The sequence below is a fragment of the Lissotriton vulgaris genome, unplaced genomic scaffold (genome assembly GCF_964263255.1).
Source record: "Lissotriton vulgaris unplaced genomic scaffold, aLisVul1.2 SCAFFOLD_2790, whole genome shotgun sequence".
Taxonomy (NCBI): Eukaryota; Metazoa; Chordata; class Amphibia; order Caudata; family Salamandridae; genus Lissotriton; species Lissotriton vulgaris.
Genome location: NW_028247499.1, coordinates 252,147 through 279,885, shown reverse-complemented (window position 1 = coordinate 279,885; position 27,739 = coordinate 252,147). Strand labels below are relative to the sequence as shown.

Below are 27,739 nucleotides of genomic sequence, written 5' to 3'. Positions count from 1 at the left end.
TCCATTTTACTGTTATCCATGTTAGGTCTTTCTTCCGTGATGCAAAATAAGATCAATAGTCCTGCGATGTCACTTTCTGTGAGGTCACTTCTTGTGATGTTACATGCAAATTAGAGGGGCCTCACATTTTGACTTTTGCCTGGAGCCCCAGAAAGTCTAGGACCCGCCCTGGTTCCACCGTTGCTGCTTCTGCACTTCAGCGTATGCCTTGTACAAGCTGGGTATAATCTACCAAGGTATCAACAAATACTGCATCAGTTTCAAGTTTTCATTTCTGCCCTCGCCATTTAATAGTTCACTGCTGCAATTTACACTCTTGTCTCATTCCATCCTTTTAACTACAGCATCGCCGACATGAACTAGTTTTAACAGTGTAATTTGCATCTTCTTCCTGACTGGCAGGATCATAGGATGATCTAGGGCTGAAATACCACAAGCCGTTACTAGATGGCCCTCTAAGGAGTAAATTACAACATATTAGGACACCCTCTACTGGAAATGATGGTAAGTTTGCTAGAAACAATTTAGCAAAAGGAAATTGAGTGAAAGTGAGTAATATTTAATTCTCAAATTCTACTAAAATGTACCCAGATCCGTTCGACATCTAGCAGATTTCAAGCCCCGACTGTGAGAGATTAACCTATTGCAGAATCTGCCTAAAAACCAGCAATGTGAAAGCCGGTATTGACTATCTGTAAAATCGCTTGATGAGGTTTGCAGTTTTTTGCTTCTTGTATACAAAAATAAATCCCGCCAAAATGTTGGATTTACATAGATTCACTTCCATGTACCACAGACTACCATGCGCTGCACTCATTGCTGGAATAGAAAGATGCGGTACCACATGCTTTTGGAGGGTGACATTGTGGCTGGTAATATCCCTGCATTTCAAGGGGGCAGTACATGCACATCATTACTTAGAGACAGTTTGCAGCCTGTATTACAGGGATGTATTACACTGATAGTACCACAGTCTTGTAAGGTAGCTGATGTAGGGGCTGACTGGCATCTTTTTGTTGTAATAATAGGAAAACATGATTTACTGCCTTGGCTAGCTATACAAATATTAGTGAAACCTTTTTGTGTGGGCAGTTATGATTTGCATAAATACAACGAGTCATCATTTTTATCCAGTCGCACAACAGGACACACAGTGGTGCATTAAGCCCTTGGGGGTGTTTAATGGTACCTTCAATAGGCATAGAGAAATAGTACACAATATTTTTTGAGTCTTTAGGTGTCAAATACACATGAACTACAAATGCTTCCATTCCATTGTTTTGTTTGCCTATGTCCTTAAAAATGCTTCCAGAAGATCACATACTTACGCTCCACGTTGATGAATACGGAAGAGTTTGCCAGGCCATGTTTGTTCTTTGCAACGCACCAGTACTGTCCTTCGTTCTCAAATGCTACGTTTGAGATACTTATTGTCAGCTTGTCAATTTTCTCTTTTCCTAAAATCGTTTGTTCTCCTTTTATCCAGGTCAGGTTTGAAAGCGGAGAGCTGTCCACTGAGCAGTGTATATAGACAGATCGTCCTTCCAGCACCTTTTTAATGGATATGTTTTCCTGCTTTCCAGACGAATCTGAAAACATTAAGAAAATAATACATGTTAGCCAAATATTATTCACAAATTTATGAGTTGTTGCCTCATTAAGTGATGAAATTAGGCAAGAAAATGTGTTGGGTATTTGAATGAACGTTCTAGAATTGTAGGTCTCCAACTAAAATGTATCACCAAAAGCTGAAATAGTGGATATATTCTGCACCCTCCCACGTAACTCGATCAGGTACCAGTAGGGGCAGCAGAGTCAGTAAACGGGGCCGGCTGGTGTACAGTGACCATGGGAAATAATGCATCCTAAATTCAAAAGATGGAACTTTAATGCATGTACAGATTTTGATGTAGCCTTTTACAGTTGAAGATAGTGAAGATTTTGTGACTTGTTTACAAGCCCAGTGCCCCGCCATTGTGTTACTTTTTTTGAGTTTCCGGCAAAGTGCAGACTCATAACATATTGAGTGCAGACTCAAGGTCATGAAAAGCCACCGTGCGTGACTTTTCATGGTCTCGTAGATATGGTGTGAGGCCACACAGTACAAATCACTGCGTTGCCTCACACTGCCTCGGTGAGGCGTAACATGGGCACTGCAGACGGCGTTCCAATTCAACGTCCATTGTTTTTGACACATTACCAGATTTACTCAATATTCACAGATTTACCACATAGAGTAAATCTGGAATGCGTCAAAGCCCCACGCTATCTCAGGGTGACGTAACAGTTGTTTTTGTAAAGAAAGGGCTCGCTTCCAGCACCAAAACAACCTGATTTCAACGCAGGCAATCTGGCGCTATAGTGCAAGGTGCCTGCGTTGGAGCTAGGCAGCCATTTGCGTGCCAGAGCAGTGTAAGAGGACAATGATGCACCGTATCTAGGGCTCCCGGTTTTATGGTATTTATTTTTTTGCCATTTCCATCTGTATTGATATATATATATTTTTGTGGAGCATTTTTTCTGTATTTATCCACATTTATTGTTGCCACAAGCAAAAGATGAAGCTACAGCTAGTATTTTTCCTCATTTACTTAATTTGACAATGCACACATCCGCTCACTTAAACTAGCGATTTGTTGTGCTCTAGCAGTGCCTTAAGTGGTCCGATACTGAGTAATTTGAAAAATAGAGTACCTGTGCTTCTCAGTTCTGTTATAAGACACATTAGGATAGAGTACAAGCGCTTATCAGGAGAAAACATGTGCCAGTGCTTCTGTGTTTCCATCTAAAGCCCTGGGGTGGAGGTTGGTTGAGACGTGTGGAATCCCGGGCACATGCCGTGAGCTCAAGCTGGTGGGATCTGCAGGCTGTGGAATTACACGTCATTATGTCATGAAAATGCGGAGTGGTAACACAGAAGGGGGGGTGGGGTGAGCAAGGGCGCCAGGTGGGAGTGGGCGATAGTGATGGACACTCGAGGCAGAGACAACTCATCTGTCTGGAGGGTGGTGGATTAAAGGCATCAGTGGGCAACTGTATGGGACCTGGGACAGGAGGAGTCAGGGGAGTTGGGGGAGTCTACAGCTTGATGTTGGAGCCCCGAGGTGGGGAAGGGGCAGGTGTGAGCCCGGACAGCACTGATGTGGGAGTGCGAATTTTGGGGACTAGTTCCCATATAGGGTAGCATGGGAGAGGAAGTACTGATCTACCGGGCCCAATGAGTGGGTGGTGGTATGCCCTGGTTCTTTTGGAGTCCCAGATATTTACTTTTTACATAGGGGAAATACACGTACCTTCCGAGTTAAAATGGCGGAGGGCTGGCACAGAGGTCACTTGAGAGGCAGAGCCTTGGAGGTGGTGAATTCTCCGAAGGGCTGGGGCAGCATCAAATGCTCCTACCTGCACACAGATTCCAAATGTGTTTCAGAATATGTGGAGACCTGAAGCTGTCTTTGTTCAGTAACGTCGTACTCACTGGAAATATGGTTCTCCTAAATGGAATGTGATGCCTTTATTTTCCAATCAGTGTGTACACTTTAGGCAATTCTTCAGGTTTAAAAAACAGGAGCGTTTACCAATATTGTATGAGAAGGCCCTATGTGTACATATGTATTGTATGATACGGGTACTTCATGCAGGCGTGCCAAAGGTATGAACATGACTTTGCGGCAGTTAACACGGGGAGTTATTTACGGTAACAATGTTTCTGCTCATTTATTTTATTCCTCATTTTAGCATTCTCCTCTGCTTCTCTGCCACCAGCCTTGTGCTATCAGTGAGAAAATACGGGAATTAGCCATGCGGTGTGTATGTAAAGCTTCTGGAGTGTGCATTGAAATATGGGAGTGTACATTTAAATGTTGTGAAGAATCACTGTATTTTTTACTATGCATTCCAAAGCCCAAATATTGTTCTCTTCATATAGAGAATATAACAAGACAGTACTGGCTTCTGAGCAGCTGAAGCCCTTTGAGCCCAATCGGCTTTGCGCGCATGGTATTAACCATTGTGTAACATGCAGGTCCCACGTTCAATCTCTGTGCGGTCTCGGTTTTTAACCCTTCCAAAGCTCTGCACATTATCCCTTTGCAGTGCTATGAATCCGTAAGAATATGGCAGCAAGCACTACACAACAAACTGTAGTTTGCGGTTTTAACTTCCTTTTATTTTTCCAATATCCAGGTCGAAGGAGTTAGCTGAAAATCGGGTTGGTTCCCGAGTAGCGCTATAAGGCATATGGGTGGAAACCATGCGCTATGTAAATATTTATTAGTTGCACCATTGTTGCCCTTAATGAGATCTTCAGCAGAGATGAGTAGCAGAGGTGTGTGTGAGTATGTGTGCGTCTGTGTGTGTCGCCACTAGTCTGTGCTTGTCCTGAAAAGCTGGAGATTTCCGTTGCCTTTCACACTCTAAATCCAAGAATAGAAAGCTGAGTAAAAACCTGCTTCCTTTTTTTATTAAATAAAAGGATTTTATCCGGGACCTTCTGTTGATAAGGAGTTTGTATGAAGAACAGGTCACAAATCCTTGTTCTAAAATGTTCAGCCCAAAGGCAGAACTATGGTCAAATTTCAGGGGGTGGGAAGGGTGGCTAAATCTTTAAGCAATAGTCAGAGTGGAGCTGCGAGGGGCTCTTAGAAGGGGCAAAACAACAGCAAGGCCTCATTAACATGCAAATGGTCTTTTAAAGAACTGTGAAGTGCTCGGGTGCGGCAGTGTGCGTGCGCCTGGGAAACTGTCTCATCCTAGGGTGGCACACATTACGAGGAGGCAGTGGGGGGGCGAGATAGCTCTGGATTCGAGCACGGCAGCAATGCAATTCTCTAGTATTTACCAGTTTTTACATATAAATACAAACAAAGAAAAAATTGTTTTCCGTCTGCATTTATATGTAAAAATCCGTTTAAACGAAAAACTGGGAGCCCTAACCGTATCTCATGGATATGGTTCATGCTCGCCCTTTTATTTCAACTCGGGCAGCACAACAAAGTGATGTGCAGCGCTGCCCTGCATCAAATGTTGACAAATGATGCCCCATGTGTCTCAAAGGTCATTTGTAGGCTGGCAATTAATACTTAGTACATTGCTCGGAACACAATTTTTAGTAATACCTGGTGTTGTGACATTCTCAACCTTTATTTGTGGGGTCCTGGGAGGATCTGTAACAATAAATGCAGAAAAAGGTTTTGTAATTTTTTTGTACAGAAGTTGTTCATGATATTTCTCTTCACATTTGCTGAACACTGAAGCTTAATGTAAGGGTAACATAATCTCACTGCAATGTAGTGTACCAGATTCATATAACAATGTGGATTTTTAACGCATTGGTGGGAGTGGACATTTAGGGCATTATCAAGGCCACCATGTGGTGTCTACTGCCCTGTTGAGGAGCAGCAAGAGGGAAGCAAGAGAGTCAAAGCAATAAAAGTAAAGAGTACGAGCAACACGTGAACTCCCATGTCGTGCTAAACAAGTAATGGACATCAGCAGTAGAAGGTTAAACAAAAGCTAATCCAAAACAAGGGTTCAAAGGACCGGAGCTCAAATGGAGGGACAAACACAGATAAGGAGAATAGCCTCCATTGAAAAGCAGGGAACTCAGATTAACATGAAAGCCATATAATCACCAACAAGGGTTGAGACTGTTGAGAAAGGATGTATGACGTTACAAAGCATACTTTTACCACGCATGCCTTTACAACGCGGTTTTTACATCGCAAACCTTTACAACGCATAGCGCTTTGGGGTGCTGGATAGTGAAAAGTTTAATTTACTATTCCAACTCTAGGGAAGGTGTTGGATAGTAAATTAAACTTATTCCCTATCCTAGAGCGCCCCCCAGCGCAATGCATTGTAATGGTTTGCATTGTAATGGTCGCATTGTAATGGTAGTGCGTTGTAAAAGTTTTGTTGTAAAAGTTGTTCACCGTTGAGAAATGTCGGACATTACATTGTACATCGGTAGCACACATGTAATACAACCCTGTTTGAAAAATGGTCTCTCTGAAGGGTCACCCTAGACATTTTGCCTTCCTCCTCCCCTTCTTTGCTGAATTATTTTTGTTTGTTTCAGGACTCTTTAACAATGCTAACCAGTGTTATAGTGCTTGTTCTCCTTCTCTAAACATGGTATAATTTGTTTACACTTGTTTCACATATTTTCAACAAATTGCAGCAAGTAACAAAATCACTGAATGAAAACAAACATGAAACAAATACAAAACACATTTACAGCTTGCATCATCTATAAAACACACAAAAGTATTTATGAGAAGTGTCCAATTATATGGACTAAACTTGTTATTTCAGCAGGCACATCACAAAAGTGTAAGAAATCATGAATTCATCCTTAATACATCCAACACTAAACGCAGTTAGATTTAACTAAATGCCTCTCGAAATGCCAACGCATTTCCAGACCCAGGCTTGATAGTACTGTGGCTCCTGTCAGGGCTTCAAACAAATGATCCGGATTTTCTAGTACGGGCAGACATTTTCCCTATTCAAAACAAACAGTCCTTAAGATCACAATGACATTTAAAACCTATTGAAGGCCATCATAAATGGGGTACGTGCGCGGCCTGTGATTCCACAATCGAGGGCGCTGAATTTTTCCATAATGGCATCAAATGGCGACATTCAGATTGTACAAACTGCAAATCAAAAAATATTGTATATGCGGTTGTTTGTCCTTGCGCCTTGCTGTATATAGTCAAAACAAACACACAGATAAATCAAAAAATCACTCAGCACCGTTCAAGAATCAAAAATAAGGTTCTAACCGCTCCCATGGTGCAACATTTTATTGATAAATCCCACAGTGAATAGGATTTTAAATGGACTGCGTTGTCTTGCATTGATACATATAAACGTCATTTTTACATCGATGCAGCTTTGTTCAGAATGGAAGCCTATCTAAAGTTCAATAATGCTTCCTCTGGGATAAATGGCATGACTGAATTAAGTAGAATCTAGTTTAGTTACTACATGTCCTACAATGCAATGCTTTGCCATGCACAAAACGAGTAATAGTGCTAGGTTTTGATTGGTTGTATGAGTTGCTACCCAGGATTCATAGCTTTCACAACCAGGAAGTGCTCTAGTGAGAGATGCCGTGTGAGAGTTAATCCAGTTTGTCAAAGGAAGTCGCTATAAGTAAGATTGTTAGCTTTCTCCCTTGCAATTCCTTGATTACATATGAATCCATGAATATTAATTTAATATATGATGGCAAGCCTAACGCGTTCCCGCTTGCTTTCTCAAAACATTTCCGGGGAATGCGAGCTTGCTCGCTTTTAAGCAGAAGAAAAGCCTGCCTTTTGCAGAGACTATTATCGGATGAACTCACGTATAGCAATGACAACTGATTTCAAATCGTACAGTGCAGCCTGTTGGTAAACATTTCTTTTAATGAATACAACATCCTTTCCCATTTTGTAGAATTGCGAGGTCCCTTTTGAATAGTTCCTGTCCATGCTAGCAGCCTTTGTGCAAGGTACATTTAAAGAAATTCTTTTTACCGGCATACAAAGGATTAGAGGCAAATAGAGAAGAGAGTGGGAGTTTACATTTTATGAATGATCTTCTCTTGCAGAATTACACACAGTTAAAAGTATGCATGTGGCGCTTTAAAGCTACGGTAGAACGAGTCCATTGACATATAGATTCAACGAACTGGAGCGTCTGCTCCTACTCCAAGAATCAAGTACACAATAAATCAGCGATATATATGAGAGAGAAAGGTAGTTGGGGTTGATGCTGTTGCTTCATCACGTTTTTCATTTTTCTTGTTTTAGAATATCCCGATCATTCGTTTGAAATCCTGATGAGAGCCCCAGGACTATCAAGCCTGGGTCTTCAAAAACGTTGGTATTCCGAGAGGCATTTAGTTAAATCTAAATGCTTTTAGTGTTGGATGTATTGAGGATTAATTCATCATTTCTAACACTTTTGTGATATTCTTGCTGAAATAACAAGTTTAGTTATTGCTGAAATAAAACAACCTTTTAAACATCATCTGTCTGCGATGTGCTTCATCGCCTGATAGGGGGCTCAGGGGTGGCATTCAAAGAATGTCCTCCACCGGGCAGCTTTGGGCAATTGGTTTTGACCAGAACAAGCGCATGCAGGCAAGGTGCCTGCTTTAGAACGCAGCATTTTCAAACACCATGTTCTACTTGATGCCAGTTGGGGGTCATTTTTTTTTTTGTAAAGTAATTTTTATTGCAGACAGAAAGTAAGGGAAAACACAACATAGGGCTGTACATGCCGATGTGACTGCCCGTCCTCCCATCCACGTTATACCCATCAACAATCCTTACACAGCCGTAAAGCCCACATCCCAGAGGCTGGGTGGCGGATGGATCAATAACATTCCCCCCTGGCAAACGCACAGGGGGTAACAGGATCTTAATTCGGTCAAACCACTGGTATCTGCTTTTCAAATATTTTCTCCCCCCCCAACTCCCAAACAGCTGACAATCCACGCTGGAGGACATCTTACTTGTCTTAACTCACGTAAACTCCAAACATCTCACTCCATGTCCAACCTTCCCAGTATCTTACCGATGTGTTGGAGCACCCTGGATTCCCAGGTAAACTCGGTTCAGCAAGTCGACTCCCTCCCTCCCAAGCCTGGTGTTCAGTCACCACATCCTCACATATCCACACCTCTATCAGCTGCGTCTTGTCCTTAACCCTTAGAACCCCCAGTTGGGGGTCATGAGGTGAGGTAGGCAGGCAGTGCTCTCATTTTGTGCCCCACTCACCCTCCCACTTTTTTAGTACAATTTATATAGTTGCACTTTTTTCCTTTTGGGGAGATTTACTGGGTTCCATAGTATCTTTACTTTTTTTATTAGGGGCCAATTGGACTGGGATTGAAGCAGGCAGGAAGGGTTTGGGTAAGCAGAATAGCTTAGGACAGAAGGGAAACAGAGATAAGGGGTTGGGGTCGAGGTTCTGGGTGGGGGAGAATTGGCGATCTATTTGGGGGAAAAATTCATGGGGAAATCTATTGGGGGATCGATATGGGGCACATTTCATTGGGGGATAGATATCGGTATTTTTCATAGGGGATCAATGAGGGGTGGCAGGGTGGGGTTTTATTGAAAGATGAGGTATATGCCCTTGGTGGGTGACGTTGTGGCTGGTAATATCCCTGCATTTCAAGGAGGCAGTACCTTCACATCTATATTAAGAGACAGTTTGCAGCCTGTAATACAGGGATGTATTACACTGATAGTACCACAGGCTTGTAAGGTAGCTGATGTAGGGGCTAGCTGGCATCCTTTCGTGGTATTAATAGGAAAACATAATTTACTGCCTTGGTTAGCTATACACATATTAGTGAAACGTATTTGTGTGGGCAGTGACGATTTCTGAAGGTGACGTGTTGTAAATACGAGTCATCATTTTTGTCTAGTCGCACAAAATGACACACAGTGGTGCATTAAGCCCTCAGGTGTGTTTAGTGTTACCTTCAATAAGTATAGAGAAATAGTACACAATCTTTTTTGAGTTTTCAGGTGTCAAATACACATGATCTACAAAAGCTTCCATTCCTTTATTTTGTTTGCATATGTTATGTCCTTAAACACGCTTCCAGAAGATCACATACTTACGCTCCACGCTGATGAATACGGAAGAGTTTGCCATGCCATGTTTGTTCTTTGCCACGCACCAGTACTGTCCTTCGTTCTCAAATGCTATGTGTGAGATTCTTATTGTCAGCTTGTCGATGTTCTCTTTTCCTAAAATCGTTTTTTCTCCTTTAATCCAGGTCAGGTTTGAAAGGGGAGAGCTCTCCACTGAGCAGTGTATATAGACAGATCGTCCTTCCAGCACCTTTTTAATGGAGATGTTTTCCTGCATTCCAGACCAATCTGAAAACATTAAGAAAATAATACATGTTAGCCAAATATTATTCACAATTATATTGTTATAAGTTGTTGCCCCTTTAAGTGATGAAATTAGGCAAGACAATGTGTTGGGTATTTGAACTAACCTTCTAGAATTGTAGGTCTCCAACTAAAATGTTATGAACATATGAGACATGTGTCACCAAAAGCTGAAATAGCAGATATCTTCTGCACCCTCCCATGTAACTCGATCAGGTACCAGTGGGGGCAGCAGAGTCAGTCAACGGGGCCGGCTGGTGGACAGTGACCATGGGAAATAATGCATCCTAAATTCAAAAGACGGAACTTTAATGCATGTACAGATTTTGATGTAGCCTTTTACATAGGAAGATCGTGAAGATTTTCGGGCTTGTTTACAAGCCCAGTGCGCCACCGTTGTGTCACTTTTTTGATGTTTTAGGAAAGTTCAGACTCATATCATATTGAGTGCAGACTCAAGGTCATGAAAAGCCACAGTGCATGGCTTTTCATGGCCTCATAGATATGGTGTGAGGCCACACAGCACAAATCAATGCGTTGCCTCACACTGCCTCGGTGAAGTGTGCCATGGGCACTGCGAGGGTGTTCCAATTCAACGCCCATTGTTTTTGACACATTACCAGATTTACTCTATATTGGTCTGGTCGGGTACTGAGTAATTTGAAAAGTAGAGTACCTGTGCTTCTCAGTTCTGTTATAAGACACATTAGGATAGAGTACAAGCAGGGGCGTGGCTTCGGAGCCTTCGGAGGTGGCCGCTGTTCTTGGGAGCTCCGCCGAGACGTGAGGGTTTGGAATTGCTCCAGGACTTATTTCTTTGGTCCGGACCGGAATTTTCTCCTTCCCGGATGTCGGAACCTGAGCTTCTCCTAATGCAGCGAAAATCTGTTCTCATGGTGAACTCAGCGACCTTATTTTCTTCAATTTGTTATTTCACCTTAGCGTAACGTCGCGGCCGCCATTTTGTTTTTGCCGTTACCGCGGACTTTTGCTCCTTTCTGTGTGTGATGATTCTTTCTATCAGAAAAATTTTTCTTCTGCACTGACAACTCTTTTCTTCTTAAATTGGGTACTTTTGACCTTTATTTCACCACGTTGAATCTTTTATTTTGCTCTCTGCTGACTGACTGATTTTTTCGTTGTTACCTCACAACTTTGAGATTCGCCTCATAACTTTCCTGATGGACTCCTTTTTATACGTCTTGTTATGGCTACACCTCAAAATTCTCGAGGCACATCTCTTACCTCTAAACAAGCTGGTTTGGAAGACTTTAAACTGTTTAAAGTTCTTCAGGAGACCGTGGATGATTCAAACTCGGATACCACTTTGTCTAAGGGTTCTGCATCTTCCTCTAGTTCTCGCACCAGCTCGAAGCAAAATGCTAAAGCACTCTCAACGTCAACGAATGCATCTGGCAAAAGAGTGAAAGTTAATCCGCCATCTCCCACTAATTCCTCTTCCTCAATATTTATGGAACTTCTTCTTGAGGAGATTCATGCCCTTAAGCCACATATGGAAGAGACGAATACCCGCCTACAAAATTTGGAGTCCTCATGGTCCCTTACTGAACAACGAGTTGGGGATTTGGAAAATCGTATGGACTCAGTTCAAGGTCTTGTTAGCCAGGTCCCTCATATGTCTAAGGAGATATCTCAACTTAAACAACAGATTGAGCAATTGGAAAACTGTAATAGACGCAACAACCTGCGTATTTATGGTCTGGTTGAAGGTCTTGAAGGTCCGAACCCAATATCCTTTTTTCAGTCCTTCTTGCCCACTCTTTTGGGTCTTCCTGATACTCCTCCTTTGAATATTCAACGTGCTCATCGTCTTGGTTCAGCTTCTCCATCAGATTCGGCCTCAACGAAACCCAGAGGTGTTATTCTTTATTTTTTGGAATACACGGAGTTACTCAAAGTATTACATGCTGCGAAACAACGTGGAAAACTGACTTGGAAGGGTTCTACTCTCTTTTTTGCCCAAGACTACGCTAAAGTTACTGCGGATCGTCGAAAAAAGTTTTTGGAGATGAGGCCTGCTCTGCGCAGTTTGAATGCTAGATATGGCTTGTTCCATCCTTGCCTTTTCAGAGTGACTTATAATAATAAGACAACCACTTATGAAGACCCTGCTCTTCTTCAGAAATGTTTGAACATTTGCAATGGAGAATCCATGGAAGTTCCTCGACCATGAAGACTTATTTTTCCTTCACTAATAATTTTCGTCATGTTTTACCATTGTTTCTTTCTCTCTGTTGTATTGTGTGGTGATTTTCATACTGTCTGTTGTTGATTTTTCTTGTTTGTCTCTGCAGTACGTGTTTTAATATTCAACTAGTTCTTTTTTCCTCATATCTTTCTTTTTTAGAACGCAAGATGGGCACACACCGCTGGCCTCTCCACCGGATCGCCCCTCAGCATTCTCGGAGTGGTAGTGCGAGTAGCAAAAGAAACCGGAAAGTTCAAAGTGTATCACCTTGGATGGTGCAAATCAGTTCTGGAAAGTTCGGTAATCTCTAGACCCGAGACATGGCCCGGGTTTCGGGACTTGTATCCCTCATCAGTAGAGATAAAGTTCAGGGGTGGTGAAGAAAGCCGCCGTAGATCCGTCAAGGGCTTTGTTGCCTGCTCGGCACGCAGGTGCGTTTCCCAAAAAGCCCGTCGGCTTTGGAGGATCGCAAAAGCCCTTAAGTAGAACGCAAGATGGGCGCACACCGCTGGCCTCTCCACCGGATCGCCCCTCAGCATTCTGGGAGTGGTAGTGCGAGTAGCAAAAGAAACCGGAAAGTTCAAAGTGTATCACCTTGGATGGTGCAAATCAGTTTTGGAAAGTTCGGTAATCTCTAGACCCGAGACATGGCCCGGGTTTCGGGATTTGTATCCCTCATCAGTAGAGATAAAGTTCAGGGGTGGTGAAGAAAGCCGCCTTGGATCCATCAAGGGCTTTGTTGCCTGCTCGGCACGCAGGTGCGTTTCCCAAAAAGCCCGTCGGCTTTGGAGGATCGCAAAAGCCCTTAAGTAGAACGCAAGATGGGCGCACACCGCTGGCCACTCCACCGGATCGCCCCTCAGCATTCTGGAAGTGGTAGTGCAAGTAGCAAAAGAAACCGGAAAGTTCAAAGTGTATCACCTTGGATGGTGCAAATCAGTTCTGGAAAGTTCGGTAATCACTAGACCCGAGACATGTCCCGGGTTTCGGGATTTGTATCCCTCATCAGTAGAGATAAAGTTCAGGGGTGGTGAAGAAAGCCGCCGTAGATCCGTCAAGGGCGTTGTTGCCTGCTCGGCATGCAGGTGCGTTTCCCAAAAAGCCCATCAGCTTTGGAGGCTCGCAAAAGCCCTTAAGTAGAAGGCGAGATGGGCGCACACCGCTGGCCTCTCCACCGGATCGCCCCTCAGCATTCTGGGAGTGGTAGTGCGAGTAGCAAAAGAAACCGGAAAGTTCAAAGTGTATCACCTTGGATGGTGCAAATCAGTTCTGGAAAGTTCGGTAATCTCTAGACCCGAGACATGGCCCGGGTTTCGGGATTTGTATCCCTCATCAGTAGAGATAAAGTTCAGGGGTGGTGAAGAAAGCCGCCGTAGATCCGTCAAGGGCTTTGTTGCCTGCTCGGCACGCAGGTGCGTTTCCCAAAAAGCCCGTCGGCTTTGGAGGCTCACAAAAGCCCTTAAGTAGAACGCAAGATAGGCACACTGATGAGGGATACAAATCCCGAAACCCGGGCCATGTCTCGGGTCTAGAGATTACCAAACTTTCCAGAACTGAGGGGCGATCCGGTGGAGAGGCCAGCGGTGTGCGCCCATCTTGCGTTCTGCTTAAGGGCTTTTGTGAGCCTCCAAAGCCGACGGGCTTTTTGGGAAACGCACCTGCGTGCCGAGCAGGCAACAAAGCCCTTGACGGATCTACGGCGGCTTTCTTCACCACCCCTGAACTTTATCTCTACTGATGAGGGATACAAATCCCGAAACCCGGGCCATGTCTCGGGTCCAGAGATTACCGAACTTTCCAGAACTGATTTGCACCATCCTAGGTGATACACTTTGAACTTTCCGGTTTCTTTTGCTACTCGCACTACCACTCCCAGAATGCTGAGGGGCGATCCGGTGGAGAGGCCAGCGGTGTGCGCCCATCTTGCGTTCTACTTAAGGGCTTTTGCGAGCCTCCAAAGCCGACGGGTTTTTGGGAAACGCGCCTGCGTGCCGAGCAGGCAACAAAGCCCTTGACGGATCTACAGCGGCTTTCTTCACCACCCCTGAACTTCATCTCTACTGATGAGGGATACAAATCCCGAAACCTGGGCCATGTCTCGGGTCTAGAGATTACCGAACTTTCCAGAACTGATTTGCACCATCCAAGGTGATACACTTTGAACTTTCCGGTTTCTTTTGCTACTCGCACTACCACTCCCAGAATGCTGAGGGGCGATCCGGTGGAGAGGCCAGCGGTGTGCGCCCATCTTGCATCCTACTTAAGGGCTTTTGCGAGCCTCCAAAGCCGACGGGCTTTTTGGGAAACGCACCTGCGTGCCGAGCAGGCAACAAAGCCCTTGACGGATCTACGGCGGCTTTCTTCACCACCCCTGAACTTTATCTCTACTGATGAGGGATACAAATCCCGAAACCCGGGCCATGTCTCGGGTCTAGAGATTACCGAACTTTCCAGAACTGATTTGCACCATCCAAGGTGATACACTTTGAACTTTCTGGTTTCTTTTGCTACTCGCACTACCACTCCCAGAATGCTGAGGGGCGATCCGGTGGAGAGGCCAGCGGTGTGCGCCCATCTTGCGTTCGACTTAAGGGCTTTTGCGAGCCTCCAAAGACGACGGGCTTTTTGGGAAACGCACCTGCGGGCAGAGCAGGCAACAAAGCCCTTGACGGATCTACGGCGGCTTTCTTCACCAGCCCTGAACTTTATCTCTACTGATGAGGGTTACAAATCCCGAAACCCGGCCATGTCTCGGGTCTAGAGATTACCGAACTTTCCAGAACTGATTTGCACCATCCAAGGAGATACACTTTGAACTTTCCGGTTTCTTTTGCTACTCGAACTACCACTCCCAGAATGCTATGGGGCGATCCGGTGGAGAGGCCAGCGGTGTACACCCATCTTGCGTTCTATCTTTCTTTTTTAGGTACGATTTATTGTGGTCCCTCCTCAATTTCTACCGCACTTGTTCCTCCTGGCAGTTATCCGTTCCCTCATGATCTCGTTTTGGAGTCTCCGGTTCAGCGTTCCGTTTCCCTTATGTGGTTCCACCACCCCTGTTTTCTCCGTTTTCTTGAGGTATGTCTTTTGTTACATAATTTATCCTTCACGTATGTTCTATTTTCTCTTTCTGTATTTTCTTCACCTTCGTCTGTTCTTCTGCATTCTTCCCCTATCTCCTTTCTCTCTCTCTCTCCTCTTTGCTTTGGTTTTCCTCTCTTCTCACTTTTCTTCCTTTGCAGTCTTTTCTCATTTTTCTCCTCAGTTTCTTCTCTACTTCATGTTTACCATTTTTTCTTATCTCATTTGCTTATATTTTCTTCATTTATTGTGATTAAAATGGTATTATATGCTCATGTTCTTACTTCATTGTTCATGCATTTCGGATACGTTTTATATTTTATTTTAAATGTTGATTAATATAGTTACATGGAACGTTAGAGGTTTGGGGTCTCCTATTAAGAGACAACGCGTTCTGTCCTATTTAGCTTACTTGAAAGCAGATATAGCTTTGTTACAAGAAATTCATGTTAAAGATGTTGAAATCCCTAAATTGCGTCGCAACTGGGTGGGCCATGTTCAACTTGCCATCAAACGAGACTTATTATGGTTACCTGTTACTGAATTTTTGAATTCCTCTGCGAAATCTCATCCATTACATACCCCTTCTCGTGAAGAAGTTTTAAAACCCCCATGATATGTTTATATTCTCAATTTCCTATACTACATGATTATTTATCTTTATTATGTAATAGCCTATGTTGAATTTCTACTAAATTTGTATTCTTACTGCATTTTTTATTAGAATTTTGTTCTGTGATTTCCTCTTCTTTTACTCCCCCTCTTTCTTTTTTATGCTACTCCCCCTCTTTCTTTCTCCTTTGCTTTTTTCCTTTCTTCTCCTCTCTTCTTTTTTCCCTTTATATTGTAATTTCATTCCTATGTGCCATGATTGTTATTCTTTTGAATCAAGAGTATTATGATTTTATGTATTAAAATTAATTTTTCAATAAATTTCTTTTGAAACTTAAAGGATAGAGTACAAGCACGTATCAGGAGAAAACATGCGCCAGGGCTTCTGTATTTCCATCTAAAGCCCTAGGGTGGAGGTTGGGTGAGATGAGTGGAATCCCGGGCGCATGATGTGCGCTCAAGCTGCTGGGATCTGCAGGCTGTGTAATTACACGTCATAAAGGGCCGTATGTATCAACAACCTGATTTGCGATTCTCAAATAGCGATTTTTTAGATATCGCTATTTGAGAATCGCAAATAGGGAGTTATGTACAAAATAGCAATTTTTTTGCAATTTCTTAGTATTTCTTAAATGCGATTAGCAAATTGCGAACTGCAATTAAGGAATACTTTCCTATTCATTTCTATGGGCCAGGAGGCCCATAGGAATGAATGGGAAGTTATTCTCAATTTGCAATTCGTAATTTTAGAATCGTAAATTGAGAATAATTTCAAGGGTGCAGGGGTGTTGCACCCCTGAAATATGCATGGATGCACATGCGGCACACATACATGCCCTGAGGGCATGTATGTGCTTCACATTGCACTTTGAAAAATGAGAAAAAGTGAATTTTTCAAGGACTTCGCAAATTACCACCAACTTGAAGGCCAATTTGCATTTTTTATTCTTCTTACATTGCATTTAAGGAATCGCAAAATTTGCGATTCCTTAAATGCATTCGCAAAATAAGGAATTGCAAATTTTGCGATTCCTTATTTTGCACCCAGATTTTTTGATACATACCATTTAGCACTAATGTGTTCAAAAACTCAGAAATTCGGCTAATTTCGGCGTTTGTGAACGCATTAGTGCTTGATACATATGGCCCTTTGCCATGAACATGCGGAGTGATATCACAGAAAGAGGGGGGTGAGCAAGGGCGCAAGGTGGGAGTGGGCGATAGTGATGGACACTCGAGGCAGAGACAACACATCTGTCTGGCGGGTGGGTGGGCTAAGCATCAGTGGGCAGAGCTGGGCAACTGTTTGGGGCCTGGGACAGGAGGAGTCAGGGAAGTTGGGGGGGGCTACAGCATGATGTTGGCGCCCCTATGTGGAGAAGGGGCAGGTGAGAGCCCGGACAGCACTGATTTGGGAGTGCGAATATTGGGGACTAGTTACCGTAATAGGGTAGTACTGGAGAGGAAGTACCAATCTACCGGGCCCGGATGAGTGAGTGGTGGTGTGCCCTGGGTCTTTTGGAGTCTCAGATATTTACTTTTTACATAGGGGAACTACACGTACCTTTCGATTTGAAATGGCGGAGGGCTGGCACAGAGGTCACTTGAGAGGCAGAGCCTTGGAGATGGTGACTTCTCCGAAAGGCCGGGGCTGCAACAAATACTCCTACCTGCACACAGATTCCAAATGTGTTTCAGAGCATGCGGAGAATTGAAGCTGTCTTTGTTCAATAACGTCGTTGTACTCACTGGAAATATGGTTCTCCTAAATGGAATGGGATGCCTTTATTTACCAATCAATGTGTACACGTTAGGCAATTCTTCAGGTTTGAAAAACAGGAGCATTAGCCAAGACTATATGATGAAGGCCCTATGTGTACATATGTATAGTATGATACGGGTACTTCATGCAGGCGTGCTAAAGGTATGAACATGACTTTGCGGCAGTTAACACGGGGAGTTATTTACGGTAACCATGTTTCTGCTCATTTATTTTATTCCTCATTTTAGCATTCTCCTCTGCTTCTCTGCCACCAGCCTTGTGCTATCAGTTGGCAGAGACTGGAATTAGCCATGCGGTGTGTATGTAAAGATTCTGGAGTGTGCATTGAAATATGGGAGTGTACATTTAAATGTTGTGAAGAATTGATGTATTTTTTCCTATGCGTTCCAAAGCCCAAATATTGTTCTCTTCAGATAGAGAATAGAACAAGACAGTACTAGCTTCTGAGCAGGGGAAGCCCTTTGAGCCCAATGGGCTTTGCGCACATTATTTTAACCATTGTGCAACATACAGGCCCTACGTTCAATCTCTGTGCGGTCTCGGTTTATAACCCTTCCAAAGCTCGGCACATTATCCCATTTATAGTGCTATGAATCCGTAAGAATCTGGCAGCAAGCACTTCACAAAAAACTGTAGTTTGTGGTTTTAACCTCCTTTTATTGTTTCAATGCCCAGATCGAAGGAGTTAGCTGAAAATCGGGTTTGTTCCCGAGTGGCGCTATTGGGCATACGGGTGGAATCCATGCGCTATGTAATTATTTATTATTCAGATCTTCAGCAGAGGTGTGTAGCAGAGGTGTGTGTGAGTATGTGTGCGTCTGTGGTTGTCGCCACCAGTCTGTGCTTGCCTTGAAAACCTGGTGATTTCTGTTGCCTTTCATACTCTAAATCCAAGAATAGAAAGCTGAGTAAAAACCCGGTAAGACTGACGGGTTTCCTTTTTTTATTAAATAAAATGATTTTATCGGGTATTTCCTGTTGATAAGGAGTTTCTATGAAGAACAGGTCACAAATCCTTGTTATAAAATGTTTAGCCCAGAGGCACAACTAGAGTCAAATTTCAGGGAGTGGGAAGGGTGGCTGAATCTTTAAGCAAAAGTCAGAGTGGAGCTGCAGGGGCTCTTAGAAGGGGTAAAACAACAGCTAGGCCTCATCAACATACTAATGGTTTTTTAAAGACCTGTGAATTGCTCGGGTGCAGCTATGTGTGTGCGCCCGGGAAGCTGTCTCATCCTGGGCTAGCTCTGGATTCGAGCACGCCAGTGACGCAATTCTCTAGTATCTACCCGTTTTTACAGATAAATACAAACAAAGGAAAAATAGTTTTCCGTTTGTATTTATATGTAAAAATCCGTTTAAACGAAGAACCGGGAGCCCTAACCGTATCTCATGGATATGGGTTATGCTCGCCCTTTTCTTTCAACTCGGGCAGAGCAGCAAAGTGATGTGCAGCGCCGCCCTATGTCAAAATGTTGACAAATGATGCCCCATGTGTCTCAAAGGTCATTTGTAGGCTGGCAATTAATACTTAGTATATTGCTCGGAATACAATTTTTTATAATACCTGGTGTCGTGACATTCTCAACCTTTATTTGTGGGGTCCTGGGAGGATCTGTAACAATAAATGCAGAAATATATTTTGTAATTTTTTTGTACAGAAGTTGTTCATGATATTTCTCTTCACATTTGCTGAACACTCAAGCTTAATGTAAGGGTATCATAATCTCACTGCAATGTAGTGTAGCAGATTCATATAACAGTGTGAGTCTTTAGCGCATGGTTGGGAGTGGACATTTAGGGCATTATCAAGGCCATCATGTGCTGCCTGCTGCCCGGCTGAGGAGCAGCATGAGGGAAGCGGAGAGACAGAGCGATAAAAGTAAAGAGTACGAGCAACACGTGAACTCCCATGTCGTGCTAAACAAGTAATGGACATCAGCAGTAGAAGGTTAAAGAAAAGCCAATCCAAAACAAGGGTTCAAAGTAACGAAGCTCAAGTGGAGGGACAAACACAGAATAGGGAGAAAAGCCTCCATTGAAAAGCAGGGAACTCAGATTAACAAGAAAGCCATATAATCACCAACAAGGGTTGAGCCTGTTGAGGAATGTCAGACATTACATTGCACATCGGTAGCACACATATAATACAACCCTGTTTGAAAAATGGTCTGTCTGAAGGATCACCCCAGACATTTTGCCTTCCTCCTCCGTTTCTTTGCTGAATTGTTTTTGTTTGTTTAAGGACTCTTTACCAATGCTAACCAGTGCTAAAGTGCTTGTGCTTCCTCTCTATACATGGTATATTTGGTTTACACTTGTTTCACATATTTTCAACAAATTGCAACAAATAACAAAATCACTGAAAGAAAACAAACATGAAACAAACAACCATTTACAGCTTGCATCATCTATAAAACACACAAAAGTATTTAAAAAAAGTGTCCAAATATATGGACTAAACTTGTTATTTCAGCAAGAATATCACAAAAGAGTTAGAAACCATGAATTCATCCTTAATACATCAAACACTAAACACATTTAGATTTAACTAAATGCTCTCGAAATGCCAACGCGTTTCCAGACCTAGGCTTGATAGCACTGGGGCTCTCATCAGGGCTTCAAACAAATGATCCGGATATTCTAGTATCGGCAGACATTTTCCCTATTCAAAACAAACAGTTCTTAAGATCACAATGGCATTTAAAACCTATTGAAGGCCATCATAAATGCGGCATGTGCGCGGCCTGTGATTCCACAGTCGAGGGCGCTGAATCTTTCCATAATGGCATCAAATGGCAACATTCAGAGTGTACAAACTGCAAATCAAAAAATATTGTGCATGCCCTTGTTTGTCCTTGCGCCTTGCTGTATATAGGCAAAACAAACCAACAAATAAATCAAAGAATCACTCAGCACCGTTCAAGAATCAAAAAGAAGGTTCTGACCGCTCCCATGGTGCAACATTTTATTGATAAATCCCACAGTGAATAGGATTTTAAATGGAGCGTGTTGTCTTGCGTTGATACATCTTAACGTCATTTTGACATCAATGCGACTTTGTTCAGAAAGGAAGTCTATCTCATTTTAAAGTTCAATAATGCTTCCTCTGCGATAAATGGCATGACTGAATTAAGTAGAATCTAGTTTAGTTACTACATGTCCTACAATGCAATGCTTTGCCATGCACAAAACGACTAATAGTGCTAGGTTTTGATTGATTGTATGAGTTGCTACCCAGGATTCATAGCTTTCAAAACCAGGTAGTGCTCTAGCTTTCAAAACCAGGTAGTGCTCTAGTGAGAGATGCTGTGTGAGAGTTAATCCAGTTTGTCCAAGGAAGTCGATATAAGTAAGTTTGTTTGCTTTGTCCCTGCAATTCCTTGACTACATATGAATCCATGAATATTAATTTAATATATGATGGCAAGCCTAACGCGTTCCCGCTTGCTTTCTCAAAACATTTCCGATGAATGCGAGCTTGCTCGCTTTTGAGCAGAAGAAATGCCTGCCTTTGCAGAGTCCATTATCGGACGAACTCATGTATAGTAAGTCCACATGACAACTGATTTTAAATCATACAGTGCAGCCTGTTGGTAAATACTTATTTTAATGAATACAACATCCTTTCCCTTTTTGTAGAATTGCGAGTTACCTTTTGAATAGTTCCTGTCCATGCTCTGCAGCCTTGGTGCAAGGTACATTTAAAGAAATTCTTTTTACTGACATACAAAGATTTAGAGGCAAATAGAGAAGAGAGTGGGAGTTTACATTTTATGAATGATCTTCTCTTGCTGAATTACGCACAGTTAAAAGTATGCATGTTGCGCTTTAAAGCTACGGTAGAACGAGTCCATTGACCTATAGAACCAATGAACTGGAGCGGCTGCTCCTACTCCAAGAATCAAGTACAAAATAAATCAGTGATATAAATGAGAGAGAAAAGTAGTTTGGGGTTGATGCTGTTGCTGCATCACTTTTTTCATGTTTCTTGTTATAGAATATCCCGATCATTTGTTTGAAGTCCTAACGAGAGCCCCAGTACTATCGGATGTATGGAAGATTAATTCATTATTTCTTAACACTTTTGTGATATTCTTGCTGAATTACCAAGTTTAGTCCATATAATTGGATACTTTTTTCTGTTTTATAGATGATGCAAGCTGTAAATGTTTTTTGTATTTGTTTCATGTTTGTTTTTAGCCAGTGTTGTTGTCGTTTGTTGTAATTTGTTGAAAATAATTCCTATTTTTGATGTATGTTCAATTTGTTATTGACTGTGAATTGTGTTATTTATATGTGATGTTTTCTGTGTCATTTTGAGAAATATGTGTTTCTTTTTCAGTTTTTTGAAAAAATTGTTTTTGATCAGTTTAAAGACTATTTAATAAAAATTCTTTTTGGACAGATTAAAAACAATAGTCTACCCGTTCCTCCATAAATAGTAGGAGTGTAGGTCAGTACAGAACCAGGTGTTTGTGTCATATTTTGACTTTTAGAAAGCTGACATTTTTCTGGTCTTAGCCATGTGTGCCCGCAGCCTGTCTCCAATACATGTCTGGGTGGGTGACGGTGGGACTTTCTGCATTACCTCCAGACAACCACAAAGAAATGTAGCTTAGTTGTGACTGATGGGACATGCACATCCTGAGGGGTCATACTGGGGAGAATGGGAGGGAGGGGGTGACAAACCTGAATTGTCTGTTTCGTGTTCCCACACAAGGGGCTGTAGACCCTCCTGTAGTGAGGCTGGAGCCAGGGCTGAGAAAGGAGGATGTCTGTGCACTTCAAAGTCCCTCTCTGAATCTATCCCCATTTCCAAGGCACCACTGGTTATTAGTACTAGTCTATGACCCTACCACTTATGTTCACTCCTGAACCTGTGGAGTGAAGAAGAACGGACTGTTGTTCTGCTTCAAGGACTGCTACTCTGATGGACTACTTCTCTGCAAGAACTGATTTTCTGCTGTGCTGTCATGCTGCCTGCTACCCTCTGCCCTGCTGAGGAAGGACTGAACCCAGAGCAATTCCAAGGACATGCTGGCTTGCCCCTTTTTCTAATTCTCAGGGACATCAAAGACTTCTTCATCATCCTGCAACAGCATCTGGACATTGCTTACTGCACGTCTTGCACTGCCAAGTGGTACAAATCCAGTCCTGGGCCCTAGGAAGTGGATATAAAGTGATGCAACTGCTAAAAACCACAGATCCACAACTGTGTTCCAATCAGAACTGGCACATCTCTCTTGATACTGACACATCTGCAAGGATCCCGTACATCACCTGCCAACTGCATGGTGCATCACCTTTAGTTCTGACGCTTGTGCAAGGAACATTTGCCAAGTGCACAACACATCGCCTACAGCTGGAATCTCAACGAAAACACATTACGCCTTTGCTGCTCATATCTCGGATCCATTGATGACACAACAAGTTACTTGTCACCGGTTGGCACGTTAAGCTTTAAAGCACCATATCTTCACTTATTTCTTAAAAAATTAGTTAATCTGGTTATACTTATTGGAGTTTTGTTGTTTCGGTCATATTTGGTTCATAACAATATAAGCTATTTTTATGAACTGGTGTGGAGATGTTTTGTGGTGTTTTCACTGTGTTAATGTTTGACGTGTTGCACCAATACTTCACTCATTGCCTCTTGAATTAAGACTGCCTGCTCACTGCCAAGCTACCAGAGGGTAAGCGGATGTTCATTTATGGTGTGTATCTGACATACCCTGACTAGGATTGTGGTCCTGTTTGGACAGGGTGCATACCTCTACCAACCAGAAACCCAATTTTTAACATTGGTGATCAGCAGTGAGGATAAGAATTGTGTTTGTGCAGTACCATACGGTAACTTGCTGTACACTACTATTCCATGTCCATATCTAGACCAATTCAAGTCACTCTGCCCTGTTTGACATTTTTTGATTTTTACAAAAATTTCCCAATTCCCATTTTTACTGTTGTGTCTGTGACATAACCTTTAAAGATGGACTTTAAGCTGGTCAGTCTAGAGAGTAACACTGTGGCCCAGTTCAAGGAATTTTGCCAGGAGAAAGGGTTGTTCACAAAAGGGACTGGTAAGAATGCATAGCTCCAAACAGCTTTGAGAGCATGGGAAGAAGTCCCACCAGACCCATACAGACAATGAAGAGGCAGGGTCAGGATCTGAGGAAGAATTGGAGCAAGACCTGTCTGAGGCTCTAGACATGTGAGTTGTTGTGGAGGGGGGAATATCCTCATGGGATAGAAGTCCATCCACGCGCATGGAACAGTGTGTCATCTAGGAACCTTTCCCCACAGGATCTGGAGGACAAGATGGAGGAGAGAAAGTTTAAACTAGAGCTTGCCAGATTGAAATTGGAGAAAGAACAACCTCTGGAGGAGAAGAGGTTGGCCATGACAAAGTGCACTACTACATACTATTGCTTTGTGACAGTTTGCAGCCTTTATTACAGTGCTGTATTACATTGCCAGTACCATAGACCTGTTAGGTAGTTGATGTAGGTGCTGATTGGCATCCTTTCTTGGTCGTAATGGAATATAATGGCTTACTGCCTTGGTTAACTTTTAAAATATGAGTGAAATGTATTTGTGTGGGCAATGACGATACCAGCTTGGATGTATTGTAAATATGAGGCATAATTTCTTACCCGGTTGTGCAACTGTGGTGCATTGTGCAAATCTTAGTAAATTTACCCTTGAATATGTTTAGTGGCACATTCAATAAAAACAAAGAAATAATCCACAATCTTTTTTAAGTCTTTAGGTGTCAAATAATCTTGAGATACACATTCTTCCATTCCATTGTTTTGTTTGCATATGTCGTCAAACAAGCTTCCAGAAGATCACATACTTACACTCCACGCTGATGAATATGGAAGAGTTTGCCAGGCCATGTTTGTTCTTTGCAACGCACCAGTACTGTCCTTCATTCTCGAATGCTACGTTTGAGAGATTTAATGTCAGGTTGCTAATGTTCTCTCCTCCTAAAATCTTTTCTTTTCTTTTTATCCAGGTCAGGTTTGAAAGGGGAGCGCTGTCCACTGAGCAGTGCATGTTCACAGATCGTCCTTCCAGTACCTTTTTAATTGAGAAATATTCCTGCTTTCCAGACCAATCTGCAAACATCAAGAAAATAATAGATTTTCACCAAACATTATTTTAAATTATATTTGAATAAATGGTTGCCTCCTTAAGTGATGAAATGAACGCAGATAATGGGGATGGTATTTGGTTCAACTTTCTAGAATTGTAGGTCTCCAACTAAGATCTTAAGAACAGATGGGCCCTCCATCACTATAGGCTGAAATAATGGATGTTCCAAGCACTTTCCATTGTAACACTATCAGGTGCTGGTGAGGGCTGCAAAGTCAGTCAATGGGGCCAATTGCTCCAAGGGACCATGGGAAGCAGTTTAGGCCCAGATTCACTAATATTTCCTGCAACGCAAAGCTGGAACCACAATTACGGCGCTGCCTTGTGTCAAAGAGAGAAAGAACAAATGTGGCACATCTACTAAGTTTTTCTGTCCCCCGTCGATAACGTGCTTTTGACTGCCATGGATGTGTGAGACTAGGTCTTGTGCTGGAAAGGGATTCTTCCAGTACAACAAATAAATATTTTTACAGTCTTTTCACACTTTGTTTAGGTCTTCTACAATGCAGCAATGCAGCAGACATTTGAAGTTAGAAAAATAAGTAGACATGTAAATGTTTCTCCTTGTTTTGCCTGCCTTGATAAAGCACAAGGTTTTGGCACAAATCCCTGTCTATGTAGGTTGCTAGGCAGGGATTTCTCTTAAAACACATTGGTGATTGCATGAGAACGCACATGTGCCACTCATGGGACACCTTGGCGCAGCTTTGCTTTACTTTGGGGAACTTTCTAATGGAAATCCATGTTTGAATTGGATAGTAAATTGCACTCCAACACTTTGTGACAAGTTTTTATCAGTTTTGTGTCTGGTGTGATTTATTTTTGTTACGCCCACTGTGAAACTTGAGCTTGCTAGAGACAACTGACAAAACTGCTGTTTACGTTACTCTTAATTTTTTTTTTTAACCACTATAAATTTCCCCCTAATCACACAGAGATTTCCTTTTGAAGAAAACCTCTAGCTGACTGCTAGGTTTGGTGTATTCCTTTTCTGTTCTTTTGTGTTCTTGGGGAGAAAGTTCTTATAGGATTTTGCATTGAATTAAATTGATCATTTATTTGCTAATGGTGGATGAGCAACAATGTTCATAGACATTTAAAGTGATAGGTTGCATGGCTGTAATTTGGGGCTACTATGAGGACACTTGATACACACAAACAGACATACACAAAAAGCTGACAACATAAACACTCAGGACTTCAGCATGCTCCTGTTAGAGCTTTTACATGCAAAAATATGTATATACGGGTATGAATAAGATATGCAGTGCAGAGTATACTACATCTGGCTGTAAATTTCTTTGAGAATTCTTGAGATACATCGTCCATGCCACGTAAGTTGGAAAAAAATTCCAAGCGCAGGCGTTAAATGGCAGAAGGAATTTTTTTAATTTCCGCCATGCCCTATGTGCTGAACAGACAACAAGCAAAATTATTCACTTCAAAATGGGCTATTCTTTCTTCGACTGGATTACAACATATGACACAATGTTCAGTTACATTTTAGTCAATGCCCTTTAATCAAGTATCACCTAGGAAAATATCTGCTGCCCTACCTCTATATTTGTCCATTCCTGGAATTAATAAAAGAAGCTACAACATAATACGCTGGATAGATTAGTAAAACGTTTATGAAGCACAACAAAGTCTCATCAGATCCTACTGTATTTGGCACACATTTTTCGACAAGTTTCTGAAACATGTAAGGTTAGCCTACAAAGGAGACCGGACTTGAGATTTCCTTGCATCGTAAATTTAAAAGACAGAACCTCAATGGATGTGGAGATGTTGATTGAGGCTCTCACAGAGGGAGATGGTGAAGAGGTTGTGTCTCAAAGGCAATGACTTTTAGGTAGGCCGCAATTAATACTAACTAGATTCATTAGAATACAATATTTTCATTACTACCTGGTGTCGTCACATTCTCAACCTTTATTTGTGGGGTCCTCGGAGGATCTGTAACAATAAAAGCAGACAAATATTTTGTCATTTTAATGTAGAGTGGTTGTTCATTATATTTTTCTTCACATTTGCTGAACACTCAAAGCTTAACGTAAAGGTGTCATAAATCCACTGCAGTGAAGAGTTGCAGATTTATATAACAGTGTGAGTCCTTATTGTAAACGTGGAAATGGACATTTAGAGCATTATCGAAGCCACAATGTGGTGCCTGGTGCACCGCTGAGGAGCAGCAGGAGGGTATGCAAAATGGGAGAGATGGGGGTTTTCAGAGGCCGGGTCAGTTTATTGTGCTCACGTATGTAAGTGTAGCACCTTGCACTAACCTGGGTGACCCTAATGGGGATTTTAGGGTTTTAGATAACCATAGAAATTTCTCTAAGTGGTAGCTGTGAAGAGCAGCCTTCAGGCTTCATCTAGGAGGAGTGCAAAGCAGCTCGGTTGAAAGGTATCTAATCTTTTAGTATTCGCTAAATGAAAAAGAACCACACGGAGTACTTATAACAAATAGATATTTATTACAATCACTCACTAACACATTACAATATCTCCTACCCGGAGATATAATCCCAATGACACAATACTTTGGCCATAGAACAGCAAGTAGCACCAATACACAGTAGTCCCCGGGGGGGGACACCAGACCATATATCAAGATAGTGGGATACGAATCACAACCTAAGTTGAGATTGGACCCAGTAGAGGTGGAAGAGTTGGGGACCTAAGGAACCACCCTAGATGAGAGTCTAGGACTCCACGACGGTCGGGTGAGAAGAGGATACCCAACCTTGTACTCAATATTGAACAGCAGGTACGCCACGGTTGCAGTATTACCACAGGAGGACAGAAGAGTAATTGGATGCAAGAATTGAGTCTGAGTAGAAGAGTACCTGAAAGCAGAGGAGAAAGAGTCTATACCACTCAGGTGTGTCCAGGAGGCACGGAACACGAAGTTGTGTTGAGTTCAAGGTTGCAGGTCAAAACAAATGTTGAGGAGCTTCAAGCATTGTTGCACCGAGTCAGTAGTTCTGTCAG

The 27,739-nt window shown here is 42.5% G+C and overlaps 1 protein-coding gene across 1 annotated transcript in view; it reads right to left on the bottom strand.

The window, feature by feature from the left end:
* Positions 1-1,296: 1,296 nt before the first annotated feature.
* The window catches only part of LOC147665160 (sialic acid-binding Ig-like lectin 10), a 197,766-nt gene continuing 171,323 nt past the window's right edge, over positions 1,297-27,739 (bottom strand). The window contains exons 6-11 of the mRNA XM_086949716.1: positions 26,654-26,701; positions 24,448-24,708; positions 19,152-19,199; positions 9,627-9,887; positions 5,115-5,162; positions 1,297-1,589 (exon numbers count right to left, since the gene is read on the bottom strand). Of these exons, the coding sequence (XP_086805842.1) occupies positions 1,297-1,589; positions 5,115-5,162; positions 9,627-9,887; positions 19,152-19,199; positions 24,448-24,708; positions 26,654-26,701 (959 nt within the window). The remainder of the gene's footprint in view (positions 1,590-5,114; positions 5,163-9,626; positions 9,888-19,151; positions 19,200-24,447; positions 24,709-26,653; positions 26,702-27,739) is intronic.